General features: G+C 46.5%; 1 protein-coding gene across 3 annotated transcripts in view; it reads right to left on the bottom strand.

Moving 5' to 3' along the window:
- LOC123746819 (uncharacterized) overlaps positions 1 to 20234 on the bottom strand; it is a 32595-nt gene extending 12361 nt beyond the window's left edge. For all 3 annotated transcript variants that reach the window (XM_045728595.2, XM_045728596.2, XM_069319632.1), the window contains exons 1-4: positions 20082 to 20234; positions 5274 to 5322; positions 3195 to 3315; positions 961 to 1091 (exon numbers count right to left, since the gene is read on the bottom strand). In XM_045728595.2, the coding sequence (XP_045584551.1) occupies positions 961 to 1091; positions 3195 to 3315; positions 5274 to 5321 (300 nt within the window). In that variant the 5' untranslated portion in view covers position 5322; positions 20082 to 20234. The remainder of the gene's footprint in view (positions 1 to 960; positions 1092 to 3194; positions 3316 to 5273; positions 5323 to 20081) is intronic.
- Positions 20235 to 27021: the final 6787 nt, after the last annotated feature.

Genomic DNA, 27021 nt, shown 5'->3' with positions numbered 1-27021 from the left:
GTACAACGACATTAGAAAGTAGAATATGAAATTTGGGCAAACCGGAAAACGATTTTATGCTTATGTAGGAAAGACAAATTAAGCTAACCTAACCTTCCTAGGCTTAGTACACGATATCTGAGGCTTAATTTAGTACATATGTTTATACTAGGCCTAGGAATATTTGGTTTTTAGCTTCATTTGCTCCAGACTTTATAAAGTGAATAGTACAAAGTTCTACTATCTAATTGCTTAGTATGTCAATATGTGTACTATGGTGCACAGTTACTATCTAAACAGGAGGATGGGTTGGCATCCCGCAGATCTCGTCTTTGAAACCTTCCGCCAGGAATCTTCGTACGGTCACTCCTAACGTTATTCTTAAGTCTGTCAACAGTTAGACGTTAAAATCTTGCGAAAATCCTCGATTTCTACAGAGCTGACCTCCTTGCATCCTCCCTGTACGACGTCGCAGGGTGTACTGGTGCTGCCATCGGCTGTCTGCGCCACTCAGGCGCTCCCGTCATACCACGTGATCTCAGGCCACCACCTCATTGGCCATTCCTGATAGTATGTGCAAAATCATATTTTTTTCCCTCATCCGGGGAGTTCGAGTCGCCGTCTCCTGTCGATTTTTGGCGCAAATCTCTATGCTGGCCGCCCGCTGTCATATCTGCCACACCCATACCTCGCCACACTTGACCACACCCAGCCACACTTGACCACACATCGCCACACTTGACCACACCAAGCCACACTTGACCACACCCAGCCACACTTGACCACATCCAGCCACACATGACCACACCCAGCCACACTTGACCACACCTCGCCACACTTGACCACACCAAGCCACACTTGACCACACTCACACCTCGCCACACTTGACCACACCTCGCCACACTTGACCACACCCACACCTCGCCACACTTGACCACACCTCGCCACACTTGACCACACCCACACCTCGCCACACCTCACCTGGCCAGCGACGTAGTTCTTAGTGATGATGCCGTTACCGAAGAGTCCGCCATTCTCGTGGGAGCGCGGGACCTTCTCTACATAGTTGTCGCCACACACGCCACACTTCCCACCGTTCTTCTGGTACTGGACTGTGGCGGGGACTACAGTTAGTGGTTGTTGTGGTGTGTGGATTGTTGTAGTGTGTAGATTGTTGTAGTGATTGTTACAGTGTGTAAATTGTTGTAGTGGTTGTAGCAGTGTGTGAATTGTTGTTGGTAGTGGTTGTTACAGGGTGTGGATTATAATATATTTCAATATATTAATAGCTGATACATAAACTATACAGTTGAAGCTAATCCAGATATATCACCATTAACGTACTGTAAAATGAGTTTATGACACTGTCAAACTACTTACCGTATATTGACCTTGTAAATACTATCTTTGTCAATATTGTATAGTAAACTATGACAAGGTTCGTGGAACATAAACATCAGTGTAATCCTCTTTAACACATATTGGAGTGCTCTAAACATTTATGTAAATGTTAACGTGTCTTAACCCCAGCAAACACACAACGGCATCTTATTGCTTCTTAATTACAATTATTACTTAACCTATCAACGGTATAGGTTAAGTAATAATTGTAAATAAGATGCTTATCTTAACATACTAAGAAGGTTAGGTGAGGTCGGTGTTTTCTATGAAGCTTTTCAAGGTAAACTAAAATATTCACAATCAATTAGTATGTCACATATGCACTTATTAAATAAGCCAATATTGACTGAGGCAAGTGCGAGAACGGGTTGCGTTAATACTACGTTGTGTGGAGATTACGGTAAAGTGCTCAGGGAACTCACTCACATACCTGAGTGAGTTACTCACATACATACCATACTCACTCCAAAGGATACCTGATCAACCAGGCTGTGACTCATACGTTAGGCTCCGAGCAGCCGCGTCCAACAGCCTGGTTGATCAGTCCGGCAACCAGGAGGCCTGGTCGACGACCGGGCCGCGGGGACGCTAAGCCCCGGAAGCACCTCAAGGTAACCTAAAGGTAACATACGAAGGCTTCCCTGGAAACACAAACAGAAACTGTCTCTATTTTCCGCTTGTTACAACTTGTAATAAAGTTGTTACCTCTTGGCTTAACGTGTTTATGACGTATTAGAACGTTGTTACAACATGCTATATTTGTTGTTATAACTGGTTAGGTGTTAAAACTTTTTCGAACGTTGTACCAACGTTGTAATTTGGGTGTGTGTTTGGCGGTTGTGTTCTTATAGTTTGGCCTCAGAGCTACACCAGTTTGGGAGCCCGTGATCCGTCAAGGGAAGGAAAGGGAACTATCAGGTGCAAAGCGGTTGTTGTTGTAGTTGTTCAAGATTCAGCTACTGGGAACAAAACGTTCCAAGTAACACTGGCTATGGTGAGCCCGTAGTGGAATTACCTGGCACATGAGCGGGGCAAGTAGCACGGACTATGGTGAGCCCGTAGTGGAATTACCTGGCACATGAGCGGGGCAAGTAGCACGGACTATGGTGAGCCCGTAGTGGAATTACCTGGCACATGAGCGGAGGTTGTGTGTCTGGAAAGCGGCGAGCCATTATGACAGCTATTATAACCATTTGGACAGTCGGGGATTGAACGCCGACCTGCATGAAGCGAGACCGTCGCTGTACCGTCCAGCCCAAGTAGTAGGATCCGTCAAGGGAGGTATACAGCCGAGTTCTGACGCGCTATCGCAGCTACAACGTCCAAATTAAGGCGCATTAAGTGTGAGGACAATTTGGAGTGATCTCTCTTGCTTCACCTCCCCCCCCCCCCCCACTCCAACCACTTGGGCTGGACGGTAGAGCGACGGTCTCGCTTCCTGCAGGTCGGCGTTCAATCCCCTACTGTCCAAAGTGGTTGGGCACCATTCCTGCCCTCCCATCCTATCCCAAATCCTTATCCCGACCCCTTCCCAGTGCTATATAGTCGTAATGGCTCGGCGCTTTCCCCCTGACAATTCCCTTCCGTTCCTCACCCCCCAGTCCAACCACTTGGAGTGGACGGTAGAGCGACGGTCTCGCTTCATGCAGGTCGACGTTCAATCTCCGACCGTCCAAGTGGTTGGGCACCATTCCTTTCCCCCCGTCCCATCCCAAATCCTTATCATGACCCCTTCCAAGTGCTATATAGTCGTAATGGCTTGACGCTTTCCCTTGATAATTCCCTCCTCACCCCCCCCCCATCCCCAGACTTACCAACGTAGCCTCCGCAGTAGAGTTCGTTGTCGTTGTAGTTGACGGGGTTGGGGTAGCCGTACCTCCACATGGCGTTCCTGGCCGGGGGGTTCATGAGCCGCCCGTGGCCGGCCGTACCCACCTGTGGGAAAACCACTTGTGAAAACTTTGTGAGACACGCTAAATGATGAGTTTCCTTGAAAGTTGTCAACATTTTCGGAGGTAGAAGGAAAGTGAATATAAATTGATGAAGATTAAGCCACCCAAGAGGTGGCAGGGGCATGAATAACCCGTAAACAATATAAATTTAGTCCGTAAATTATAAATTTAGCCCGTAAACTATAAATTTAGATCGTAAACTATAAATTTAGCCCGTAAACTATAAATTTAGTCCGTAAATTATAAATTTAGCCCGTAAACAATATAAATTTAGCCCGTAAACAATATAAATTTAGCCCGTAAACAATATAAATTAGCTAAAGCTGCAGAATATATATACCCTAATGTATATTGACGGTGTGGTGTGACCTCGATAGTGTGAACTGGTTGTTTATAGATGAGTGATTGATATGTAGTGCTTCAGCTATGTCTGATCGTCTGTTGTCGTTGTATCTGTTGAGTATTTCAGTGTTGTTGGGAGGGCATGTCAGAGGCGGCATGGCGGATCATCTCTGGTAAAGAGGTCAACACTACAAAATCAATCCAACCTGTTAAACTACTTTTTAACGGCTATTCTCTATAGTAACCTCAACGATAATTAACACTGATCCTAATCTAACCAATCTGGTGCTAACCCAACTAATCTGTTCCTAACCTAACCAATCTGGTGCTAACCCAACTAATCTGGTCCTAACCTAACCAATCTGGTGCTAACCCAACTAATCTGTTCCTAACCTAACCAATCTGGTGCTAACCCAACTAATCTGGTCCTAACCTAACCAATCTGGTGCTAACCCAACCAATCTGGTCCTAACCTAACCAATCTGGTCCTAACTTAACCAATCTGATCCTAACCTAACCAATCTGGTCCTAACTTAACCAATCAGATCCTAACCTAACCAATCTGGTCCTAACCTAACCAATCTGATCCTACCCCAACCAAATTGGTCCTAAACTAATGAATCTAGGCGTAACTTAACCATACTGATGCAAACCTTAACAAACTATCTTGAGGTTATCTTGAGATGATTTCGGGGCTTTAGTGTCCCCGCGGCCCGGTCCTCGACCAGGCCTCCACCCCCAGGAAGCAGCCCGTGACAGCTGACTAACACCCAGGTACCTATTTACTGCTAGGTAACAGGGGCATTCAGGGTGAAAGAAACTTTGCCCATTTGTTTCTGCCTCGTGCGGGAATCGAACCCGCGCCACAGAATTACGAGTCCTGCGCGCTATCTAACCTAACTGTATTGGTGTTAACCTTAACAAACTCTTGCTAACCTAACCAAACTAATGCTAACCTAACCAAACTAATGCTAACCTAACCATACTAATGCTAACCTAACCAAACTAATGCTAACCTAACCATACTAATGCTAACCTAACCAAACTAATGCTAACCTAACCATACTGATGCTAACCTTAACAAACTCATGCTAACTTAACAAAACTCAAGATAATCTAACCAAACTGATCGTAACGTAACTAAAGTGATGGCAATTATTTGTAACTTAATCTAACCGAATACTAAGTATTAGAAAAAGCTTACGATGCCTTTGTGAGTTTGGTACAGTCACTCCAAATTTTAAGAACCGATATACGTTTTCTATTAAACTGCTTTTCAGATTACTTCTTAGAAAACGAATTAATTGCTCGTACTTGTGGGGGGGACATCGATACCTGAATTTACCTCAGGGCCACAAACACACTAGTAGCCTCGAAGAGGACAGGAAGATTGCGGCTTGTCAAAGGTCAGTCCACTTGTCCTGATGATTTTGTTCAAGGCCTGAGGCCCCTCGCCCACTCGTAGTACGAGAGTTGACTTAGTTCTGGACGAGAGTGATTTTTTGTGCCTGATGAACTTTCTCGAAGGTAGTTACGTCTTTCTCAAGATGTACCGGTTTCGTTAGTGGTTGACAAAGCTTGGCCCCTAGGGATACTTACCACAAGGGCGGCCAGACACAGGAGGGCGGTGGTTGGTCCTCGGGTCATCCTGGGGGGGGGGAGAGAGGAGGGAAGGTGTTATAAAGTGTCATTCACACAAGATATAAATCTTTCCTTATTAAAACTACTCAATAGCTCGGTCGATAGAGCTTCGGGGCCAGGGTTCGAGTCTCCTAGAGCCCAGGTAAATGGAAGGAAAGGCATTATTACAAGGTGTCCGCCAGCAGCAGCGAGACAAGTGTTGAATACATGCAGCAGTTTAGGCAACTACCATCACTCAGTAGGGTCTAAGACTTCACAAAAATATGTACACTTCTACATGCAGACGATGAGTCACAATAACGTGGCTGATGATATGATGATCAAACTACACATTGTAGTGGTTTGGTCATCATATGCTCTATATACATATTGGTCAAGACAATCTTTTTTTTTTCTTTTTTATGAGATATATAGAAGAGTTGTTACATTCTTGTACAGCCACTAGTACGCGTAGCGTTTCGGGCAAGTCCCTGGAATACGATCCCCCGCCGCGAAGAATCGTTTTTTCATCCAAGTACACATTTTACTGTTGCGTTAAACAGAGGCTACAGTTAAGGATTTGCGCCCAGTAAATCCTCCCCAGCCAGGATACGAACCCATGACAAAGCGCTCGCGGAACGCGAGGCGAGTGTCATACCACTACACCACGGAGACTGTAAAATCTAACAACTTGATAATGGTCCAGGACGGACCGAAACGTCGTCGTCTCATCATCTTCTGATGTGTGGTCATACTTCTACGTCATTACTATATATACAAACCTAATCCAACCCAGATTAACCTACCCCCACTGAAGGTAAGGGCAGCGTGTCACAGGATAGTACCCTAGTGAGGGCCAGGGCAATGTGTCAATAGGTTTGAGTTCAGCCAGTCCTCTCCAGGCGTCACAAGACCACTAAATGCAGGCGATGAGTCACAATAACGTGGCTGAAGTATGTTGACCAGACCACACACTAGAAATTGAAGGGACGACGACGTTTCGGTCCGTCCTGGACCATTCTCAAGTCGATTGTGATGAGGAGGTAGGGACAGGCAATAAATAGGCAAGAGAGAGCTGAGGAGCTCCTCAGCTCTCTCTTGCCTATTTATTGCCTGTCCCTACCTCCTCATCACAATCGACTTGAGAATGGTCCAGGACGGACCGAAACGTCGTCGTCCCTTCAATTTCTAGTGTGTGGTCTGGTCAACAGACCACTAAACTCATGTATTAAATTGCCGGCAACTGCCCGTGGACCCACCTATAGGAACCTGCCCGCGGGCCCACCTATAGGAACCTGCCCGCGGGCCCACCTATAAGAACCTGCCCGCGGGCCCACCTATAGGAACCTGCCCGCGGGCCCACCTATAGGAACTTGCCCGTGGACCCACCTATAGGAACCTGCCCGTGGACCCACCTATAGGAACCTGCCCGTGGACCCACCTATAGAAAACGTGACAACCCGTCAATTTTGCGAGCGGCTGTGATTTATAGTACATCGTATTTTAACTGGGAATTTATACGTCAGACTGCAATGCGTTGGTGTCCGAGCTGGCCGAGGGTGGCGGGCCGAGGGTCACTGGCCGAGGCTTTCCGGCCGAGGTGTATAAAGTGTTTTTGGTGTATAAAGTTTTTAGTGTAATACTGGTGTGTTCCGGCAATAAATATTGCTGGAACAAAGGTGGATGTATTCTAGAGGCACTTAGATAAGTTCTTGCAAGAAGTGCCGGACCAACCGGGCTGTAGTGGATATGCGGGCCGCTCCAAGCAACAGTCTGGAGGACCAAGTTATCACAAGTCGAGTCTGGCCCCGGGCCGAGGTCGGGGAGTAGAACTGCTGAAACCCTCTCCAGGTATGGTCCAGGTATGTGGGGATGACAGTAGTGGCCCGACCCACTGACCTACTTGTTGGTCCCTCTCCCTGTGTGTGTGTGTGTGTGTCTCTCTCTCTCTCCCATTTCTCTCTCTACTTTCTCCTCTCACACTCTCATTTCTCTCTCTCTCTCTCTCTCTCTCTCTCTCTCTCTCTCTCTCTCTCTCTCTCTCTCTCTCTCTCTCTCTCTCTCTCTCTCTCTCTCTCTCTCTCTCTCTCTCTCTCTCTCTCCTTCTCCTTTCTCCTTTCTCCTTTCACACACTCATTTTTGTCTCTCCTGTCTCTCTTTCCTCTCTCCTTTCTCTATCCCTCCTCTCTCTCTCATTTATCTCTCTCCTCTCTCGCTCTCGCTCTCTCTCCCTCCTCCGCCAACACTGCATAACGTAACGTGATGCTCCTTATACCTCACATAACGTGACGTGATGCCCTTTTACGTGAGTTTATACACACTACGGGCTCGCCATAGCCCGTGCTACTTGGAACTTTTTGTTCCAGATAGCGAATCTTAAACAACAACAACAACTACGTGAGTTTATCAATATGTTTCTCTCGCACATAAGAACAAGGCCTATTTGTTCTTACTAGGCCTTCAGCTGCACTGTGCCTACTCGCTCATGCAAGACCAACACTGCAGTAGGCTTATGGGAACCGGACCGTTCGCCTTTATACGGTATACCATCCAACTGAGACACGTGAGGGTTCCTGAGCGCGGTGTGGCTCGCTCGCGTATCTCTTCGAGCCGTTCTTGTAACTTGCCGCTCTAGTGGCGGTTCAACCGCCAACCGTCACACCGCTCGAGTACCGGTTGGAACAGGTTCTTGCTCTCAGCCACACCTCCTGCCTGGCCAGTCCTCCCAGTTATGGCGTTTCTAAATCTATTTTTATCCAAATGAAATCCTGTTTTTTTTTCAACGTTCTTACTTGATGTGATATTATTTTGAGCGCAGTTTGTATCACGTGCTGCCATCTTGCGTTCCCTATGGCAGGGTTGTCATACCTCCAGGACGCTCAAGAGGGCAATACCTCTGGCCTCCTTGGCCGCTTCTCCGGCCTCCTTGGCCGCTCCTCCTGCCTCCTTGGCCGCTCCTCCGGCCTCCTTGGCCGCTCCTCCTGCCTCCTCGGCCGCCCCCCCCGGTCTCCTTGGCCACCCCCCCCCCCCGGCCTCCTTGCTTTATCTTGAGGTTATCTTGAGATGATTTAGGGGCTTAGCATCCCCGCGGCCCGGTCCTCGACCAGGCCTCCTTTTTGTTACATACCCCCAGGAAGAAGGCCGTAGCAGCTGTCTAACTCCCAGGTACCTATTTACTGCTAGGTGAACAGGGTTAACATCAGGGTTAAAAAAACTGTCCATTTGTTTCCGCTTCCATCGGGGATAGAACCTGGGACCTTAGGACTACGAAACCCGAGCGCTGACCACTCAGCCGTCAGGCCCCGTAAACTGCTTTGTCTACATTCTGTGTACATTTTCCATCCTCAGTGTGATGCGTGTTCTCCCCCCCCCCCCAAGCTCCAGCATTTACGACGCTCCAGCACTCACAGGTGGAAGGGGGGGGGGGAGGGAGGAGAGGCGGCGTTGTTATGGGCATGTAGTTACCGCTGGCCAGAATGACACAACTACTTGCCGAATTTGTTGACCATTCATGTGGTCAACACGTTATATTTGTGTGCGCGTGCGCGCGCGCTCTCTCTCTCTCTCTCTCTCTCTCTCTCTCTCTCTCTCTCTCTCTCTCTCTCTCTCTCTCTCTCTCTCTCTCTCTCTCTCTCTCTCTCTCTCTCTCTCTCTCTCTCTCTCTCTCTCTCTCTCTCTCTCTCTCTCTCTCTCTCTCTCTCGCTCGCTCTCTCTCTCTCTCTCTCTCTCTCTCTCTCTCTCTCTCTCTCTCTCTCTCTCTCTCTCTCTCTCTCTCTCTCTCTCTCTCTCTCTCTCTCTCTCTCTCTCTCTCAAAATTGCCTCTGTAGAAGACACTGAAAAACTAAAGGCAGATATTAATAAAGTCTTCGATTTGGGAACTGAAAATAACATGATGTTTAACGGTGATAAGTTCCAGGTACTGTTGTATGGTGTAAACAAGGAACTTAAAACACAGGGTACAGGATACAATCTGACCTACTCATAGAAGGAAAGCAACATGTCAAAGATCTGGGAATTATGATGTCTGACGATCTGACACTTAATATAACCGAGCAAATATAGCGGCGGCCAGGAAAATGATAAGATGGATTACGAAAAGGTTCAAATCCAGGATCACTACAACAATGCTAATACTATTTAGATCACTGGTGCTGTCCCGTCTTGAGTATTGCTCAATACTCACCCCCCCCCCTTCCCCCCTCAGAGCGGGAGATCTCTGAATTAAGAGGGAATACAGAGAACATATACGGCACGCATAGACACGATAAAACATCTCAATTATTGGGACCGTCTCAAACCTCTCAAAACGTACTCTCGGGAAAGGAGACGAGAAGGGGTATCAAATAATATATACACATGGAAGATACTGGAGGGCCAGGTCCCAAATTTGTACAGTAGAATAACAACATACTGGAACGAAAAGTACGGAAGGAAATGCAGAATAGAACCAGTGAGGAGTAGAGGTGCCATAGGCACAATCAGAGAACACTGAACATCAGAAGTCCATACCAGTTCAACACCCTCCCAGCAAGCATTAGAAATATTGCTTGAACAAAGGTGGATGTATTCAAGAGGCACTTAGATAAATTCTTGCAAGAAGTGCCGGACCAACCAGGCTGTAGTGGATATTTGGGCCTGCGGGCCGCTTCAAGCAACAGCCTGTTGGACCTAGTTATCAAAAGTCGAGCCTGGCCTCAGGCCGGGCTCAGGGAGAAGAAAAACTCCCAGAACCCTCTCCAGATATACTCATAGGATACCACTCACAGGACGAGTATGGGGTGCACAACAAACCACCACTCACAGGACGAGTATGGGGTGCACAACAAACCACCACTCACAGGACGAGTATGGGGTGCACAACAAACCACCACTCACAGGACGAGTATGGGGTGCACAACAAACCACCGCTCACAGGACGAGTATGAGGTGCATAATAAACCACCGCTCACAGGACGAGTATGGGGTGCACAATAGACCACCACTCACAGGACGAGTATGGGGTGCACAACAAACCACCACTCACAGGACGAGTATGGGGTGCACAATAAACACAGGGAAGACACATCAACAGTCAGGGTCAGCATAGGGCACCAGAGCCCCCCCCCCCGTGTCTAAGGTATGACTACTGCTTAAATATTATAACTGATCTTCGTGTGAGATAGTCAGTGACCTAGCTAGGTGTCTGAAGCAGGTCTCACGGTGTGTCGCCCCTGGCCCAGCTACACCAGGAGCCAAGGTGAAGGACCTGTATTGAGGCAGACCAGTTCTTTCTCGGCCCTGTCTGGCCTATCTTGCCCTGTGCTGGCCAGCGGCCTGCCTTATATCTCACTAGTCAGGGCTATATACTCGCTCCAACCTACCCTAGATGTGTCGTATACCCTGCCAGAGAGAGAGAGAGAGAGAGAGGCAGAGAGAGAGAGAGAGAGAGGGAGACAGACAGAGAGAGAGAGAGAGAGAGAGAGAGAGAGAGAGAGAGAGAGAGAGAGAGAGAGAGAGAGAGATAGACAGAGACAGAGACAGGGTTCTGGAGGCAGGTCAATGACTCCAGCCAGGCTGTGAGGCCAGTTCAACTGACCTCACCAACAACTTCCTACTGAAGGTCATCTGGAACCTTCATGTGGAAGCTGCCAGCACCAATGAGACGTTTGCTGAGCTGAAGTAACTGTGAAGAAGAGTGATGTCTCCTGATCCCTGTGTCATCTCAGATGGATGAAGATACATCCCTGTGTCACCGAGAGGTGAGGCTTAGAGGACACAGGCACGTGGTTATATAAGGCTGAATATACTGGCGTTAACCGCGACTATATTGCAAGTTCTCCCAGAGAATATATATATTATACATAAGTACTCAAACTCATGGCAAAATTCCAGAATAAAAGAGGAGCTAGAGAAGGAAGAGGAGCCAAAAAGCGCAGGGGAGGGCAAGGAGTCGGAAGAGGAGCAGACACAAGAGAAGGAGGACCATTATTCATGTATGAATAACAGTGGACAGCGGAGTGTCATCAGCGAAATGAATCATAATGAACGACAAGAAATGACATCAAAATTCTCCGAGGGAGCGCTCAGGAGGGAGAAGGGGGGAGGGGGGGGAGATAAGATCTGACTACCTGGGCAGCAGCAGCAGCAGCAGCAGCAGCAGCTCAATTTACCGTTATGCTCACGCAGTGATCTACGGGATGGAGGGAAATGCCCCGTTATGACTCCCTTATTCCCTTTGAATGGTAGAGAGGAATTGCTCTATCATCACACCCTTAACAAGTGTAAGGTAATGAAGATGATGAGAGAGAGAGAGAGCAGACAGGGAGGCTTCTGCACCATAAGGCAGCTACACAGAGAGAGAGAAAAAAAGGATTAGACGGTGGATATAATTCCCCCGTCTTCCAATCACTTGGCCTGGATGATAGAGCGACGGTTTCGCTTCATGCAGGTCAGCGTTCAATCCCCGGCAGTCCATGAGGTTGGGCACCATTCCAGAGCGACGGTTTCGCTTCATGCAGGTCGGCGTTCAATCCCCGGCCGTCCAAGTGGTTGGGCACCATTCCTTCCCCCCCGTCCTATCCCAAATCCTTATCCTGACCCCTTCTCAGTGCTATATAGTCGTAAAGGCTCAACGCTTTAACCCTGATAGTTCTCTTCACTCCCCCCCCCCCCGTCTCCAGCGGCCCTGGTGAACAGGGTGACATCCGCAGCACATGTGACGCTGACATCAAACATTAGAACGTTGTTCAGGAACTGAATTCAGGACTTGATCGAGCAATCTACACAGTCATTATTAGACCAATACTGGGGTATGCAGCACCGGCCAGGAATCCATACCTCGTGAAACCATAAATGCAACACTACAGACATTTGCAACAAGATTGGCACCAGAACCAAGTGTTGAGGTGTGAGGATACGACATAACGTTATCTTGTCCTTAACTGTGAGGTCTTTGATGAGTACCCTTAGATGAGATTGATGACCTTACAGCATAGGAGGAAACGACAACCCGAGGGACCTAGGATAACGAGGTAGATAAGGACAACCTCTTGAAGTGAGAGAGAAGGTAGAAGGAGGGGACATTGGAGGGAAACTGGACACACAGGTAAGTTGAAGCAATATAAGGAAGTACTCGTACCCTGTACGGTGAGAACTCAATACATCAGACTCGCAATACAAGGACATGAAATTGAGTGGGTTACCTCTTTTCAATACCTAGGAGTCATAATAGACAACCAGTTGAAATTCACTCAAGAAATTGAATATCTTTGGCAACGTTGTAAAGCCAGAAACTCAGCTTTGCGCTCCCTGACCAGTCTTAGAGATGGTGCATCTCTACCAGTACTCAAAATGTACTACGTTCAAGCAGTATGGTCACTCATTGACTATGCTACCCCTGCTCTTACACCCCTCAGTGATAACCAATGGCAGAAACTGGAAGTGTCTCAAAATGATGCCCTCAGAACAATGTTGGGAGCTCCTATATGGACACATCGAGAGAACCTAAGAATGGAAACCAACTTACCAGCCTTAGAAAACAGGATCAAACTAAAGATAGCCACCATAACAGCAAAACGTGTTGGAACCATCGCCAGACTGTCAATCAAAGACATCATACACAGACCACTTCAGAGAAACCTTCAATATAGAACAAGTGGATGGACGGATAATCTAGTCAAGATTCTAGGGAAAGTGGACCTGAAATGGACCATTAAAAACAAAGGGGAAGATAGACCATATCAACACTTTCGGCAGCCTCCTCCATGGGAAGAATCGAGTCTAAAGATAATCATTGAAGGATTACCAGTTAAAAAATCAGCATGTGACCCGCAGAGGCTCAAAGCAGTCATATAACAACAAATGGAAACCATCTCAAGACCGACAACGACTCACATCTTCACAGACGGATCAGTTGATCAAGAAAAAGGTTCTGTTGGGGCAGCAGTTTACACTAACAACCATGAAGCTTACTGGAGCATGAATAGTGCGTGCTCAACATTGTAGACAGAATTATATGCCCTGAAGGAGGCCATAAACTATACAATTGAGAATAATATACATAATGTCACCATGCATACCGACTCTAAATCTTCGCTCCAGGCATTGTTATCCAGTCAACACAGAGATAATAAACACTTTTTTTTCTCCTCCTAACCGTCAACGCGTCTCCTTACATCTGTCTTGGTGCAGTCATCGGGAGGGTTAACCCTTCATGCAAACTGCACCTATTCTCAAGAAGAAGAAGAGATAATAAACAACTCCTCACAGAAATCCAACATATAGGAATAGAAGCCCATAATCTAGGGCTATCAATCACCCTAAATTGGATACCAAGTCACACTGGCATAGATGGTAATGAAAAGGCAGACTCATTAGCAAGAACTGCCGCTGCTCTACCTGTTGTACAGGTTCAAATACCTCCAAGTTTTTCACAGATTAAGGAGCAAATCAAGAAGAAAATACTCCCAACTATCAGAAGTCGCCACAGAGCCAAAGTAGCGGAAGGAAGATCCACTGCGATGTGGTACGAACAAGCCACTGGGTACTACTCTTTCAAGCCTGACAAAAAGATATCCAGAGACATTGCAGTAGCCATACACAGACTCACACTTGGTTACAAGTGCTGCTGGGAGGTAATAAACCCAATAGTTAAAGTGTCATATGTGTGGAACAGCAGCAGAGGCGTCACTATTGGACTACTTACTGGAATGTGAAGCTACTGAAGCCCTGCTCATCAAACTCAACATTAATCCAACGACAGCAGCTGCATTAGATGCACATTCCACAGCGACTACAATGATTAGAAAAGCAGTTGAAGAATGGGACTCACTAGTGAACATTCTGCATCTACATCCGCCACCAAGATAATGTTATTAAAACAGGACTAAAACAGAAGCGAAAAAAGAAACAGGGAAAAAGGAGGAAACCCCACCTCCATTTAAAACTTTGACCCAAATATCACAGTAATAAGGTTATCGCGAATAACCGAACTCAACTACGGGCTCACCATAGCCTGTGCTACATGGACATTTCGTTCTGAGTAGCTAAATAAAAAACAACAACAACCCTGTACAGGGGAATCAACAGGTAACATGCACTCAAAGAAGAAATTGTGGAAGCCACCTCCACCCACAACTGTAGGGCCAGATTCGACACAAATTTGGAACATGAGAACAGTTACATTATATCGCAACAGGTGGAAGAATTAAGGCTAATTGGCGAGGCATAACTAACTAAGCCTCCTTACAGTCACTGAGAGGTAAATACTCCATCTTTAACGAGCATAATTTAACGGAGCAAGACATTGTGTGCAAGAAAATAATTGATCACAGGAGGGTACTCAGCACAGGAGGGTAGGATAGGAAATAGAAGGACAGGAGATAGACTAAGAGTATCCCTGTGTTGTCATGGCTCATCAGTCACTCCTGTGAGTGTGCCGAGTGTATGTACTTACTTACAAGTTAAATATTTGCATCGTTCCGGCCCCCAGTTGTTGAGTTGTTACGGTAACAGAGAATTGTTTGTTAAGACCCCCCCCCCGTCACACACACACACACACACACACACACACACACACACACACACACACACACACACACACACACACACACACACACACACACACACACACACACACACACACACACACGCACACACACACACACACACACACACAACACACACACACACACACACACACACACACACACACACACACACACACACACACACACACACACACACACACAACTTGACTGCTGATTCTCACCCGCCGCACAACTGATAACAAAAGTACGAAAGAGTTCAAGTACGTTTATTGAAACAATAAGACACATGTAAACAAAAATAGAGCAGCTTGAGCTCTATCTTACCCTCACTATGCACGAGGGACTCCACGAAGGCTCTGATGGAAACAACAGTTTAACAAGGACGTAGAGTATCAATTCCCTAACGAAGAGCTTAAAGAGCTTGGCGGTAAGCGCAACACGCCCGAGCCTCAGTGCTGCACACACCTGATCTGCACATAGAAAATACTAAAGGGTTTTGATCAAATAAATTGGAAGTTGATATTTCAATAGAGCACAGTGTAGCGACTGGACTTGCAACAAGTTGAAAGCCTGGTAATAAGCCTGCTTTCGGACATTAGTCCGAAGCCTGCTTCGAACTAATGTCCGAAGTTGCGTCCTGTTCCCACCTGTCACAAGCTAGACATGGGTGAGCCTCCTGGGACGTGAGGAAACACTTCTTCAGTGTAAGGCCAGAAAGCAAGTGAAACTAGAATAGGAAATTTTTATAGGAAAAAATAGGAAACTAAAAGATATTTCTAGAAAGAAGGAGCAAGCGGCCACTGCTCCAGGCACCCGACACGTGGTGAGGTGTGTCCCAGGAGCTGAAGTCCGGTTCTACAACCGGTTAGGTAAGAACTCTAAGGGTAAGAACTCACAAACAAACAGGCAAGGTCGGTCAACCCTTATATGTCCAGCCTCGACAACATTGGACAAAAACCTGTCTGAGGTGCGGGGCATAGTAAGACCCGCTGCTCCGTACAGGCAACGGTGGTGGTGAATGACCTAGTGTTGGCCACCTCCCTCATACCTATGTCAGACCAATATTGGAATATGCAGCACTGGCCTGGAATCCGTAGCTTGTGAAGCGTGCAAAGGTTTCCAAAAAGACTAATGTCAGCGCTAAGAGAGTTAAGCTACGAGGACAAGTTAAGGGAGCTAGATGTCACAACCTCAGAGGACAGAAGAAACAGGATATGATCACAGCATACAAGATACTGAGGAGAATAGACAAGGTGGACATAAGTAGAAACACAAATGAGTCGAAGAAATGTAAGGAAATACTGGCGCCCGGTACGGGGGGTCAACAAGTGGAATGCACTGATGGAAGAGGTTGTGGAAGCCACCTCCATCCTCAACTTTAAAGCTAAAATTCGTAAGATAATTCGAACGTGATACTAATTATGTCATAACGCAACGGGTACAACGAGGCCAAGTAGGGTATGAGGAGCTAGACCTCACTTCACCGTAGTCACTGATACGTGAGTACTATGCCTCTTCAACACAAGCGGAGTTAACTGCCATTGTTATGGCGTTAAGATTCCTTAAACGAAACACTAATGGTGCAGTGATCTCCACTGATTCAAAAGCAGGGCTACAAAACCTTAGTAAAAGTCGGGCAGAAAATCCTGGGATAGTCGCTGAAATTAAGAGAGTCGTGAGAGTACTAACCAACCAGGGAAGAGTCGTCAGGTTTCTGTGGATCCCATGTTGGAGAATGTGGGAATGAACGAGCAGATGTGCTGGCTGCTGAAGGCGCTGAGGGAGACTATCTTGAATACTTCATACCCAAGAGTCTTCTACAAATATCAATATTGTCAGACAACATCACCGTGACAAGGTAACTGAGGAAAGGAGGATAGAAGCACAAACCAGTGAATCTATACGATGGTACAACATGGTTGCAGCTGGCAGTCCCAATCATTATGGCCGAAGAGGAGGAAGACGAGGGAGAGAATCAGTAATAGCAAGAATCCGTCTTGGATACATATATCCATGGAGATTCGGAATGGAAACAACAGTTGAGCAGCGGAGTTGCAGAATCTGTGGTGAGAGTGACGGACACCGCCTTGACCACTACCTGAGAGAGTGTGAACATCTAAGAGTCATTAGAAATATGTGTAGAAAAATAAACCCCCCATTGTTTGAGTTAGGAAAATACTTTGTCAAATATAGATACTGTTCTTAAAAGATTCCCCCCATTTTGCACCCGCAAGATGAAGTAAGTACTTAAGAGTTGACAAATGTTAATCTTCTTGTTTGGGGAAGCTCCTCACTTAGTTGAGATAGTTAAGTAAGTCCCAGCTGTGTCTGGGTACGAGTGACAAGATGAACAACCCAGCGGGTTTTCTTCCTATTGGAGAGTGTTGAACATGCTGCTATGGTGGTGTGTCCACTCACAAGGTGAGTGGCGCTGCCCAATACTGTCACTATGGCGGTGTGTCCACTCACAAGATGAGTGGCGCTGCCCAATACTGTCACTATGGCGGTGTGTCCACTCACAGGATGAGTGACGCTGCCCAATACTGTCACTATGGCGGTGTGTTCACTCACAGGATGAGTGGCGCTGCCCAATACAATACTGGGGGTTGGGGGGGTTGGGGGGGGCAGGGTACATGGTTTGTTGACATAAATGTCAACAAACCCGCCATGCTTGAAAGATGTACATGTTTCGTCAGTGGCCAGGAACACACTTGATGACTCGTGGTTCACTATACCTGCTGCTTGGCGCTTTTTTTCTGGTATATAAACTTCTCGCTCATCATCCCTCATCATACTGATGACTCGCCTGAAATTATCATACCGCCAGGGCCAAGGCAGCCTCATCACCTGCTGGGAGGGAGGGAGGGAGGGTAGGTGGGAGGGTAGATGGGAGGGAGGGAGGGAGGGTGAGAGGGAGGGAGGGTGGGAGGGGGGAGGGGGCATCAGGAGTATGTAACGGGACAAATGACTCAGGTCATTGAACTCATATTGTCGTCTCAACCACCACATTATGGTACAGTTACACCACACCATGGTACAGTTACACCACACCATGGTACAGTTACACCACACACCATGGTACAGTTACAATAAGGGTAATGAGTAAATGGAATGACCTAATGGAGCACGTTGTAAAGGCCAATTTCATTCATGATTTTAAAAGCAGGAATGATAAGGAAACAGGTCAGGAGTCATTGCAGTAGATAACTAATGGCTAGAAAAGCGGGGTTTAAGAGCTAGACCTCGATGTTGCAGGCACAAATAGGTGTAAACAGATAGGTGAGTCTCACACATACACACACACACACACACACACACACACACACACACACACACACACACACACACACACACACACACACACACACACACACACACACACACACACAAAGGCTAATAAAGACAGGCTATTTAACACAAGGAGCACACGCACAAGGGGACACAGGTGGAAATTGAGTACCCAAACGAGCCACAGGGACGTTAGAAAGAACTTTTTCAGTGTCAGAGTAGTTAACAGATGGAATGCATTAGGAAGTGATGTGGTGGAGGCTGACTCCATACACAGTTTCAAATGTAGATATGATAGAGCCCAGTAGGCTCAGGAACCTGTACACCAGTTGATTAATAGTTGAGAGGCGGACCCAAAGAGCCAGAGCTCAACCCCCGCAAGCACAACTAGGTGAGTCCAATCATTACAGTGTTTTCCTTTCACTAACCATGGAGCTCTATAACTTATTTTTTCTTATTAATAATTCTAGCATTGGGCGGACGGGTGTGTCTCTCCCACAATATAATTAACTACGACTACCCCTACCCCCAAGGTCGAATTATTGACCCAGCCCAGTAAGCAACCCCACAACAACCTGACTAACTCTGGAGTACCTACTTACTGCTAGGTGAACAGAGGCATTAGGTGATTGGAAATGCGCCCAACTATTTGTGTTCCGCCCAGGGCTCGAACCCAGAATTCATGATTGTGAGTTGAGAACGAACCCAATCTGCACTGCCGGAAATTAGTTTCGGTCCGTCCTCGACCATTACCAAGTTGTGTAATAAAAAAAAGGATGTTGTTGTTGTTGTTGTTGTTGTTGTTGTTGTTGTTTTAGATTTAGCTACTGGGAACAAAAAGTTCCAAGTAGCACGGTCTATGGTGAGCCCGTAACCCAAGAAAAGGACGGTACGGGCAAATAAATAAGGAAAGAGAGTGAGGTGAGAGATGAGGAACAGGTAAGAGGAGAAGGTAAGCGAAAGGTGAAAGGTAAGAATACGATGAAAGATAAGAATGGAATGAGGTAAGAATAAGAGGTAGATAAGAAAATGAAAAGGGAGAAAGGAAAAGAGGTAGGCTTAAGTCAGATCACGTTTGTTAAGAAAGTTGGAGCATTTGAGTATGTACTGTGAAAGGGAAGAGTCAATAGCAATTCTTTTATGTTCCTTAAGTGTAGCCCGGTCTAACTCTGCTGTTGCAGTGTCTGCTGTTGCAGTGTCTGCTCTTGAGCAGCCTCAAGGTAGTGTAGCCCGGTCTTATTCTGCTGTTGCAGTGTCTGCTGTTGCAGTGTCTGCTCTTGAGCAGCCTCAAGGTAGTGTAGCCCGGTCTTATTCTGCTGTTGCAGTGTCTGCTCTTGAGCAGCCTCAAGTTAGTGTAGCCCGGTCTTACTCTGCTGTTGTAGTGTCTGCTGTTGCAGTGTCTGCTCTTGAGCAGCCTCAAGGTAGTGTAGCCCGGTCTTATTCTGCTGTTGCAGTGTCTGCTCTTCAGCAGCCTCAAGTTAGTGTAGCCCAGTCTAACTCTGCTGTTGCAGTGTCTGCTCTTCAGCAGCTCACACATGAATATTCTCTCATGGAAGGTTAATTTGCAACTTCGCCTTTTCGTGAATACATCGTGAGGAGTCAGTGAGCCCACAGTGTGTATGCAGTATGTGACTGAATACCTCGATAGATAATGTTATTAAAACAAGACTAAAAAAGAAGCGGGGAAAAGAAACAGGGAAAAAGAAGGAAACCCCACCTCCTTTTAATACTTTTACCCAAATATCAGATTAACAAGATTATTGCGAATAACCAAATTCAACTCCGGCAGTGCCCTCAGGGTGGCTGTAGGTCCATAAACTCATTCTCCTGACCGACCAATTATGATCATGTGTGATGCATAACATATACTAAGTTACATTACATATTTGTTTATAGTCAATTATTTTTTTACGACAAATTCAAAACCTTATTTGAACATGTATACAGCGTATGGTGTTCATGTGTAGTGTACCTTGAAGACTGGAGGTTCCTCTACTGGAGCAGTTGTCCTCGCTGGGAGGCAGGTGTGTGAGGAGGAGAGCAAGGAGCGCGTGAAGGATGCGTGTTCACCAGGACAGGGCCGCAGCCTCACTGACTGGACGAGCGTCGTGACCCAGAAGGAAGGGTGCTCCACCCTGCGACTCTGGTTCTCTCTTAGATAACACCTACCGTCCCACGCTCCGCCCCCCTGCCACGCCCACCACACCCCCACCCCCCCTGCCACGCCCACCACACCCCCCTGCCACGCCCACTACACTCGAGCGACAACCACTACACACACACACGCATGTGTGTGTGTGTGTTAGAGAGAAATATATGTAGATATAATTGAGGAAAAAGAGATTTGCTTAGAAAGGCGGAGTCCAAGAGCTAATAGGTCGATTCTGCAGACACAAATAGTAAACACACACACACACACACACACACACACACACACACACACACACACACACACACACACACACACACACACACACACACACACACACACACAACACACACACACACACACACACACACACACACACACACACACACACACACAACACACACACACACACACACACACACACACACACACACACACACACACACACACACACACACACACACACACACACACACACACACACACACACACACACACACACACACACACACACACACACACACACACACACACACACACACACACACACACACACACACACACACACACACACACACACACACACACACACACACACACACACACACACACACACACACACACACACACAACACACACACACACACACACACACACACACACACACAACACACACACACACACACACACACACACACACACACACACACACACACACAACACACACACACACACACACACACACACACACACACAACACACACACACACACACACACACACACACACACACACACACACACACACACACAACACACACACACACACACACACACACACACACACACACACACACACACACAACACACACACACACACACACACACACACACACACACACACACACACACACACACACACACACCACCCCTCCCTCCCTAACATTGCCGACAAAACAGGCCATTGACCCGTTGTGCGCGCAATATTTTTGGCATTTCCTCCAAACCTGTCTGAAGATCCCGCAGCAGCGGTGAGGAGCGGCTGGGGGATATCTCCACTCCTCTGGGGGTCGAGGTAGAGGGGAGGAAGAGTAGAAAGCTGCAGGTACTGGGAAAGAAAAGTCAGGTAATCATGCTCGTCTCCTTACAAGATTACCGGTGACATTCTTAAGGGGCCTTAATGAGGGAAATTAAGCGTTGTTTATTTTTGACCAGACCACACACTAGTATGTGAAGGGACGACGACGTTTCGGTCCGTTTTCATGGTCCAGGACGGACCTAAACGTCGTCGTCCCTTCACCTTCTAGTGTGTGGTCTGGTCAACATATTTTAGCCACGTTATTGTGACTCATCGCCTGAATAAATGTTGTTTAATTTTGTTCAAACTTTATTTGCTAGTTGCATGTGAACCGCGCGGCAACTGGTCCAAGTTTCATCATCTCAGCCTAAATAGAAATGGAGAAAAAAATACAAAACCTATTATTCAACAAATCGTAAATACTTCAAAATGTCTAGACAAACACATGTGTCAACAAAATGTCTGGACAAACACATGTGTCAACAAAATGTCTGGACAAACACATGTGTCAACAAAATGTCTGGACAAACACATGTGTCAACAAAATGTCTGGACAAACACATGTGTCAAGAAAATGTCTAGACAAACAGAAGTGTCAACTAAAATTATTTTTATGACACTCAGCTATCACATTAGCATATAATAAAGAATTTCTATAAGCAATTTTATCAAAAACAAATTTTTGTGCAATAATACAATTGTTCAAAGTTCCCCCAGAAATATGCAGCAAACTGATATTTATAAATATTTATAAAATCAATAAATGAACATAGGAATAAAGTGTCTTATAGAGGTTGTAGAAACACAAACTCTACATAAAATGTGCAATTTTCATGTAAATTGATTAATAAATGAAAGAGTCCAGCCACCATGAAGTTGTAAATTACTTGAGTAAAATAAGTTTAAAGTTTGGCCACCTGTGGCTGAGGTTGACGTCGACCGATTTCTTTCAAAACTGTCACCCTTACAGACAGACATACATTCAGTAAAGTACACAAGTTTCATGCAAATCGCCCGAAAAAACATGAGAAAAAATCTAATATTTTTTTTACTAATTTTTTGTGGAAAAAAGTAATTATTAAAATACTTGATTATATGGTATTGTGATAACTTAGTCATAGACACGATTTCAGTTGACACTTGTGTTTGATGTTAATTTTTTAGTATTTTGGAAAATTTTGGTGACCTGGTGGCGACCTGGTGGCGACCTGGTGGCGCCCTGGTGGCGCCCTGGTGGCGCCCTGGTGGCGCCCTGGTGGCGACCTGGTGGCGACCTGGTGGCGCCCTGGTGGCGACCTGGTGGCGACCTGGTGGCGCCCTGGTGGCGACCTGGTGGCGACCTGGTGGCGACCTGGTGGCGACCGCTCAGTCAGTGAGAGCCGCGAGCGGACCAAATTCTGTGGTTTGTCTAGGGAAAGGAGTTCCTAAGGGAACTTTGAGCCCAGTAGAAGGAGTAGTGGATGGAACTCCAACGTTATTGAAGAAATACTGAGGTCTGAGGAAGAGCAGTCTCCATAGTGAGGAGTTGGACCTCAAGCTGTGAGAGGAGAAACAGTGGAGTGAAGTTGCACATGCTTCTGTGGTACCAGTGATGAAGCACCATTGCTGTTCAAGGAAGACTTCATGGTGTTGCAGCTGGAAGAGCTGTGGAGGACCCTGGTAGACAATTCTAGGAGAGTCTGAAGATGTTTAGGGTAGTGGACCTCTAGGTGTAGAGAAGAGGTTCTTAGTGACTACTTATAGAGAGTTGATAGAGTGTTTGAGTGTCATTAGCGTGCATGATGCAGTGGGAGGCGAGTGATTGGATATTTTTGTACTGAGGAATAATTATACAAATGTTTATAGTGTTACAGCCATAGACTGGATTTCTTGTGTATATTTATATATATTCTAGGACTGATAGTGCCATATTGTATTACAAGATTTAACCCACTTGGTGAGGTTGGTAACATAAGTGGCGAGCCAGGAGTTGGGCCACCACTCGATATAGCAGCTGATAGAGTCCGGATGGTATTGGATTGCAGACCTGACTATAATAGTATAGAGTGTTGGAGTCATATTATTATTCTTGTATATGTGTTGTACATGTTCATTGTCTAAGTAAATGTATATAAATTTGGCGGTGTTTGCCCTTGTCCTAGTGAGGCTACCCAGAAATTAGAAAAGAGAGAGAGAGAATCACAGCTGTGGACAGGGTGGTATAGAATTATAATCCAAAGAAAGGAGGATTGAGGAGGTCATACCAAATAAGTAGAGAGTGGGGAGTCACAGCGGCTCGAATTGGGTGTGTGCACATTACAACGAGGCCAGTGTAGGAGCCGCATCACCCTAAATCTCCAGTCTCCGTGGTGTAGTGGTAAGACACTCGCCTGGCGTTCCGCGAGCGCTATGTCATGGGTTCGTATCCTGGCCGGGGAGGATTTACTGGGCGCAATTCCTTAACTGTAGCCTCTGTTTAACGCAACAGTAAAATGTGTACTTGGATGAAAAAACGATTCTTCGCGGCGGGGGATCGTATTCCAGGGACCTGCCCGAAACGCTACGCGTACTAGTGGCTGTACAAGAATGTAACAACTCTTGTATATATCTCAAAAAAATAAAAATAAATGTGTGACGCTGAGCCCCCTCTCCAAGAGCAGGAAGCGTACAGGGTGATCTGATCAAACTATAAACACTGTACGGTTTTTGGTTGGTTGTACAGAAGGGACTTACGCCCCACCTACAACAACAACATCATAATAACAGCGCGCAGGACTCGTAATTCTGTGGCCCCGGGTTCGACTCCCAGACCAGGCAGAAACAAATAGACAAAGTTTCTTTCACCCTTAATGCCTCTGTTACCTAGCAGTAAATCGGTACCTGGGAGTTAGACAGCTGTTACAGAGCTGCTTCCTAGGTGTGTGTGTGTGTGAAGAAGGGGGGGGGGGAATAGTAGTAACAGTTGATTGACAGTTGAGAGGCAGGCAGAAAGGGCAAAGCTCAAGCCCCGCAAGGACAACTAGGTGAATACAACTAGGTGAATACACACACACACACACACACACACACACACACACACACACACACACACACATGGGAGATTGACCCAGATTGACTGGGAGAACAAGGAACCGCATGGAGGCGAGGATACGTGGAGAGCCAAACTATTGGAGGTGGTGACAAGCAACTTTTTAACCCAGCATGTCGGAGAACCCACAAGGATGAGAGGCAATGACGAACCAGCGAGACTCGACCTAGTCTTCACTCTGAACGACTCCGACATAAGAGAAATCGGTTTTGAGGACCCAGTAGGAATGAGCGACCACAGTGTACTGGTGTTTGAGTACTTGATTGAAGAAGGGTTATTGAACTCGAGGAGGGATACCGAAACCAAAAGGTTAGCATACCGAAAGGGAAACTATGAGGGGATAAGAAAATTCCTAACAGATATAGCATGGGAAACAGAGCTCAGGGGAAAGACGGCCCAAGATATGATGGATTACATCACGCAGAAGTGCAAGGACGCAGCGAACAAGTTTGTCCCAGTCCAAAAGGAAAACAGAGAAATGAAGATGAGAAACCCATGGTTTAATCAAAGATGTAGGCTAGCTAAGCAGCAAAGTAAAAGGGCATGGAGAAACTATAGGAATAACAGGACACTGGAGAGCAGAGAAAGATACCAGAATGCCAGGAATGAATATGTCAGGATGAGAAGAGAGGCAGAAAGACAATACGAAAATGACATCGCAAGCAAGGCAAAGACTCAGCCTAAATTGTTGCATAGCCACATTAGGAGAAAAACAACAGTAAAGGAACAGGTTATGAGATTAAGGATAGGGGCGGAAGGATTCACTACAAATGACAAGGAAGTGTGTGAGGAATTGAATAAGAAATTCCAGGAGGTCTTCACCTTAGAACAAGGAGAAATTCCAGAGGTAAGTGAGGGAATAGCTAACCAGGAACCACTGGAAGAGTTTGAGATTACCAGTGGGGAAGTAAGGAAGTGTTTACTAGAGTTGGATGTGACAAAGGCTATAGGCCCAGATGGAATCTCCCCTTGGGTTCTAAAGGAAGGAGCAAGAGAACTGAGCCTACCACTCTCCATAGTGTATAACAAATCACTGGCAACAGGGGAACTGCCAGATATTTGGAAAGCAGCTAACGTAGTCCCGATATACAAGAAAGGGGATAGACAGGAGGCACTGAACTACAGGCCAGTGTCCCTAACCTGCATACCATGCAAGCTGATGGAGAAGATTGTGCGAAAAAAACTAGTGGAGCATCTGGAGCGAAGGAACTTTGTAACACAGCATCAACATGGGTTCAGGGATGGCAGGTCCTGCCTCACAGGGTTACTTGAATTCTACGACCAGGCAACAAAAATAAGGCAAGAAAGAGAAGGGTGGGCAGACTGCATATTTTTGGATTGTCAGAAAGCCTTTGATACAGTGCCACACAAGAGGCTAGTGCGAAAGTTGGAGATGCAGGCTGGAGTGAGAGGGAAGGTACTCCGGTGGATAGAGGAATACCTAAGCAACAGGAGACAACGAGTCTGTGTGAGGGGTGAGGTCTCAGATTGGCGAGACGTCACAAGTGGAGTCCCGCAGGGGTCAGTCCTTGGACCTATACTGTTTCTGGTATATGTAAATGATCTCCCAGAGGGTATAGATTCGTTCCTCTCAATGTTTGCCGACGATGCAAAAATTATGAGGAGGATTGAAACAGAGGATGATAGTAGGAGGCTACAAGATGACCTGGATAGACTGAGTGAATGGTCCAACAAATGGCTGTTGAAGTTCAACCCGAGTAAATGCAAAGTAATGAAACTAGGAAGTGGAAACAGGAGGCCAGGCACAGGATACAGAATAGGAGATGAAGTACTTAATGAAACAGACAGAGAGAAAGATCTAGGAGTTGATATCACACCAAACCTGTCTCCTGAAGCCCACATAAAGAGAATAACGTCTGCGGCATATGCGAGGCTGGCTAACATCAGAACGGCGTTCAGGAACCTGTGTAAGGAATCATTCAGAATCTTGTACACCACATATGTAAGACCAATCCTGGAGTATGCGGCCCCAGCATGGAGCCCGTACCTTGTCAAGCACAAGACGAAGCTGGAAAAAGTCCAAAGGTATGCTACTAGACTAGTCCCAGAACTAAGAGGCATGAGTTATGAGGAAAGGCTGCGGGAAATGCACCTCACGACACTGGAAGACAGAAGAGTAAGGGGGGACATGATCACAACCTACAAAATCCTCAGGGGAATCGACCGGGTAAACAAGGACGAACTTTTCAACACTGGTGGGACGCGAACAAGGGGACACAGGTGGAAGCTGAGTACCCAAATGAGCCACAGAGACGTTAGAAAGAACTTTTTCAGTGTCAGAGTAGTTAGCAAATGGAATGCATTAGGAAGTGATGTGGTGGAGGCTGACTCCATTCACAGTTTCAAATGTAGATATGATAGAGCCCAATAGGCTCAGGAATCTGTACACCAGTTGATTGACGGTTGAGAGGCGGGACCAAAGAGCCAGAGCTCAACCCCCGCAAGCACAATTAGGTGAGTACAATTAGGTGAGTACACACACACACACACACACACACACACACACACACAGTGTGTGGGCCTCGCGGCTGAGTGGACAGCGCTCTTGGGTCGTAGTCCTAAGGACCCGTGTTCGATCCCCGGCAAAGGCAGAAACAAA

This window comes from Procambarus clarkii, chromosome 93, assembly GCF_040958095.1.
Source record: "Procambarus clarkii isolate CNS0578487 chromosome 93, FALCON_Pclarkii_2.0, whole genome shotgun sequence".
Lineage (NCBI taxonomy): Eukaryota > Metazoa > Arthropoda > Malacostraca > Decapoda > Cambaridae > Procambarus > Procambarus clarkii.
The sequence above is the reverse complement of the archived record's forward strand: the minus strand, read 5'-3'. Positions and strand labels throughout refer to the sequence as shown.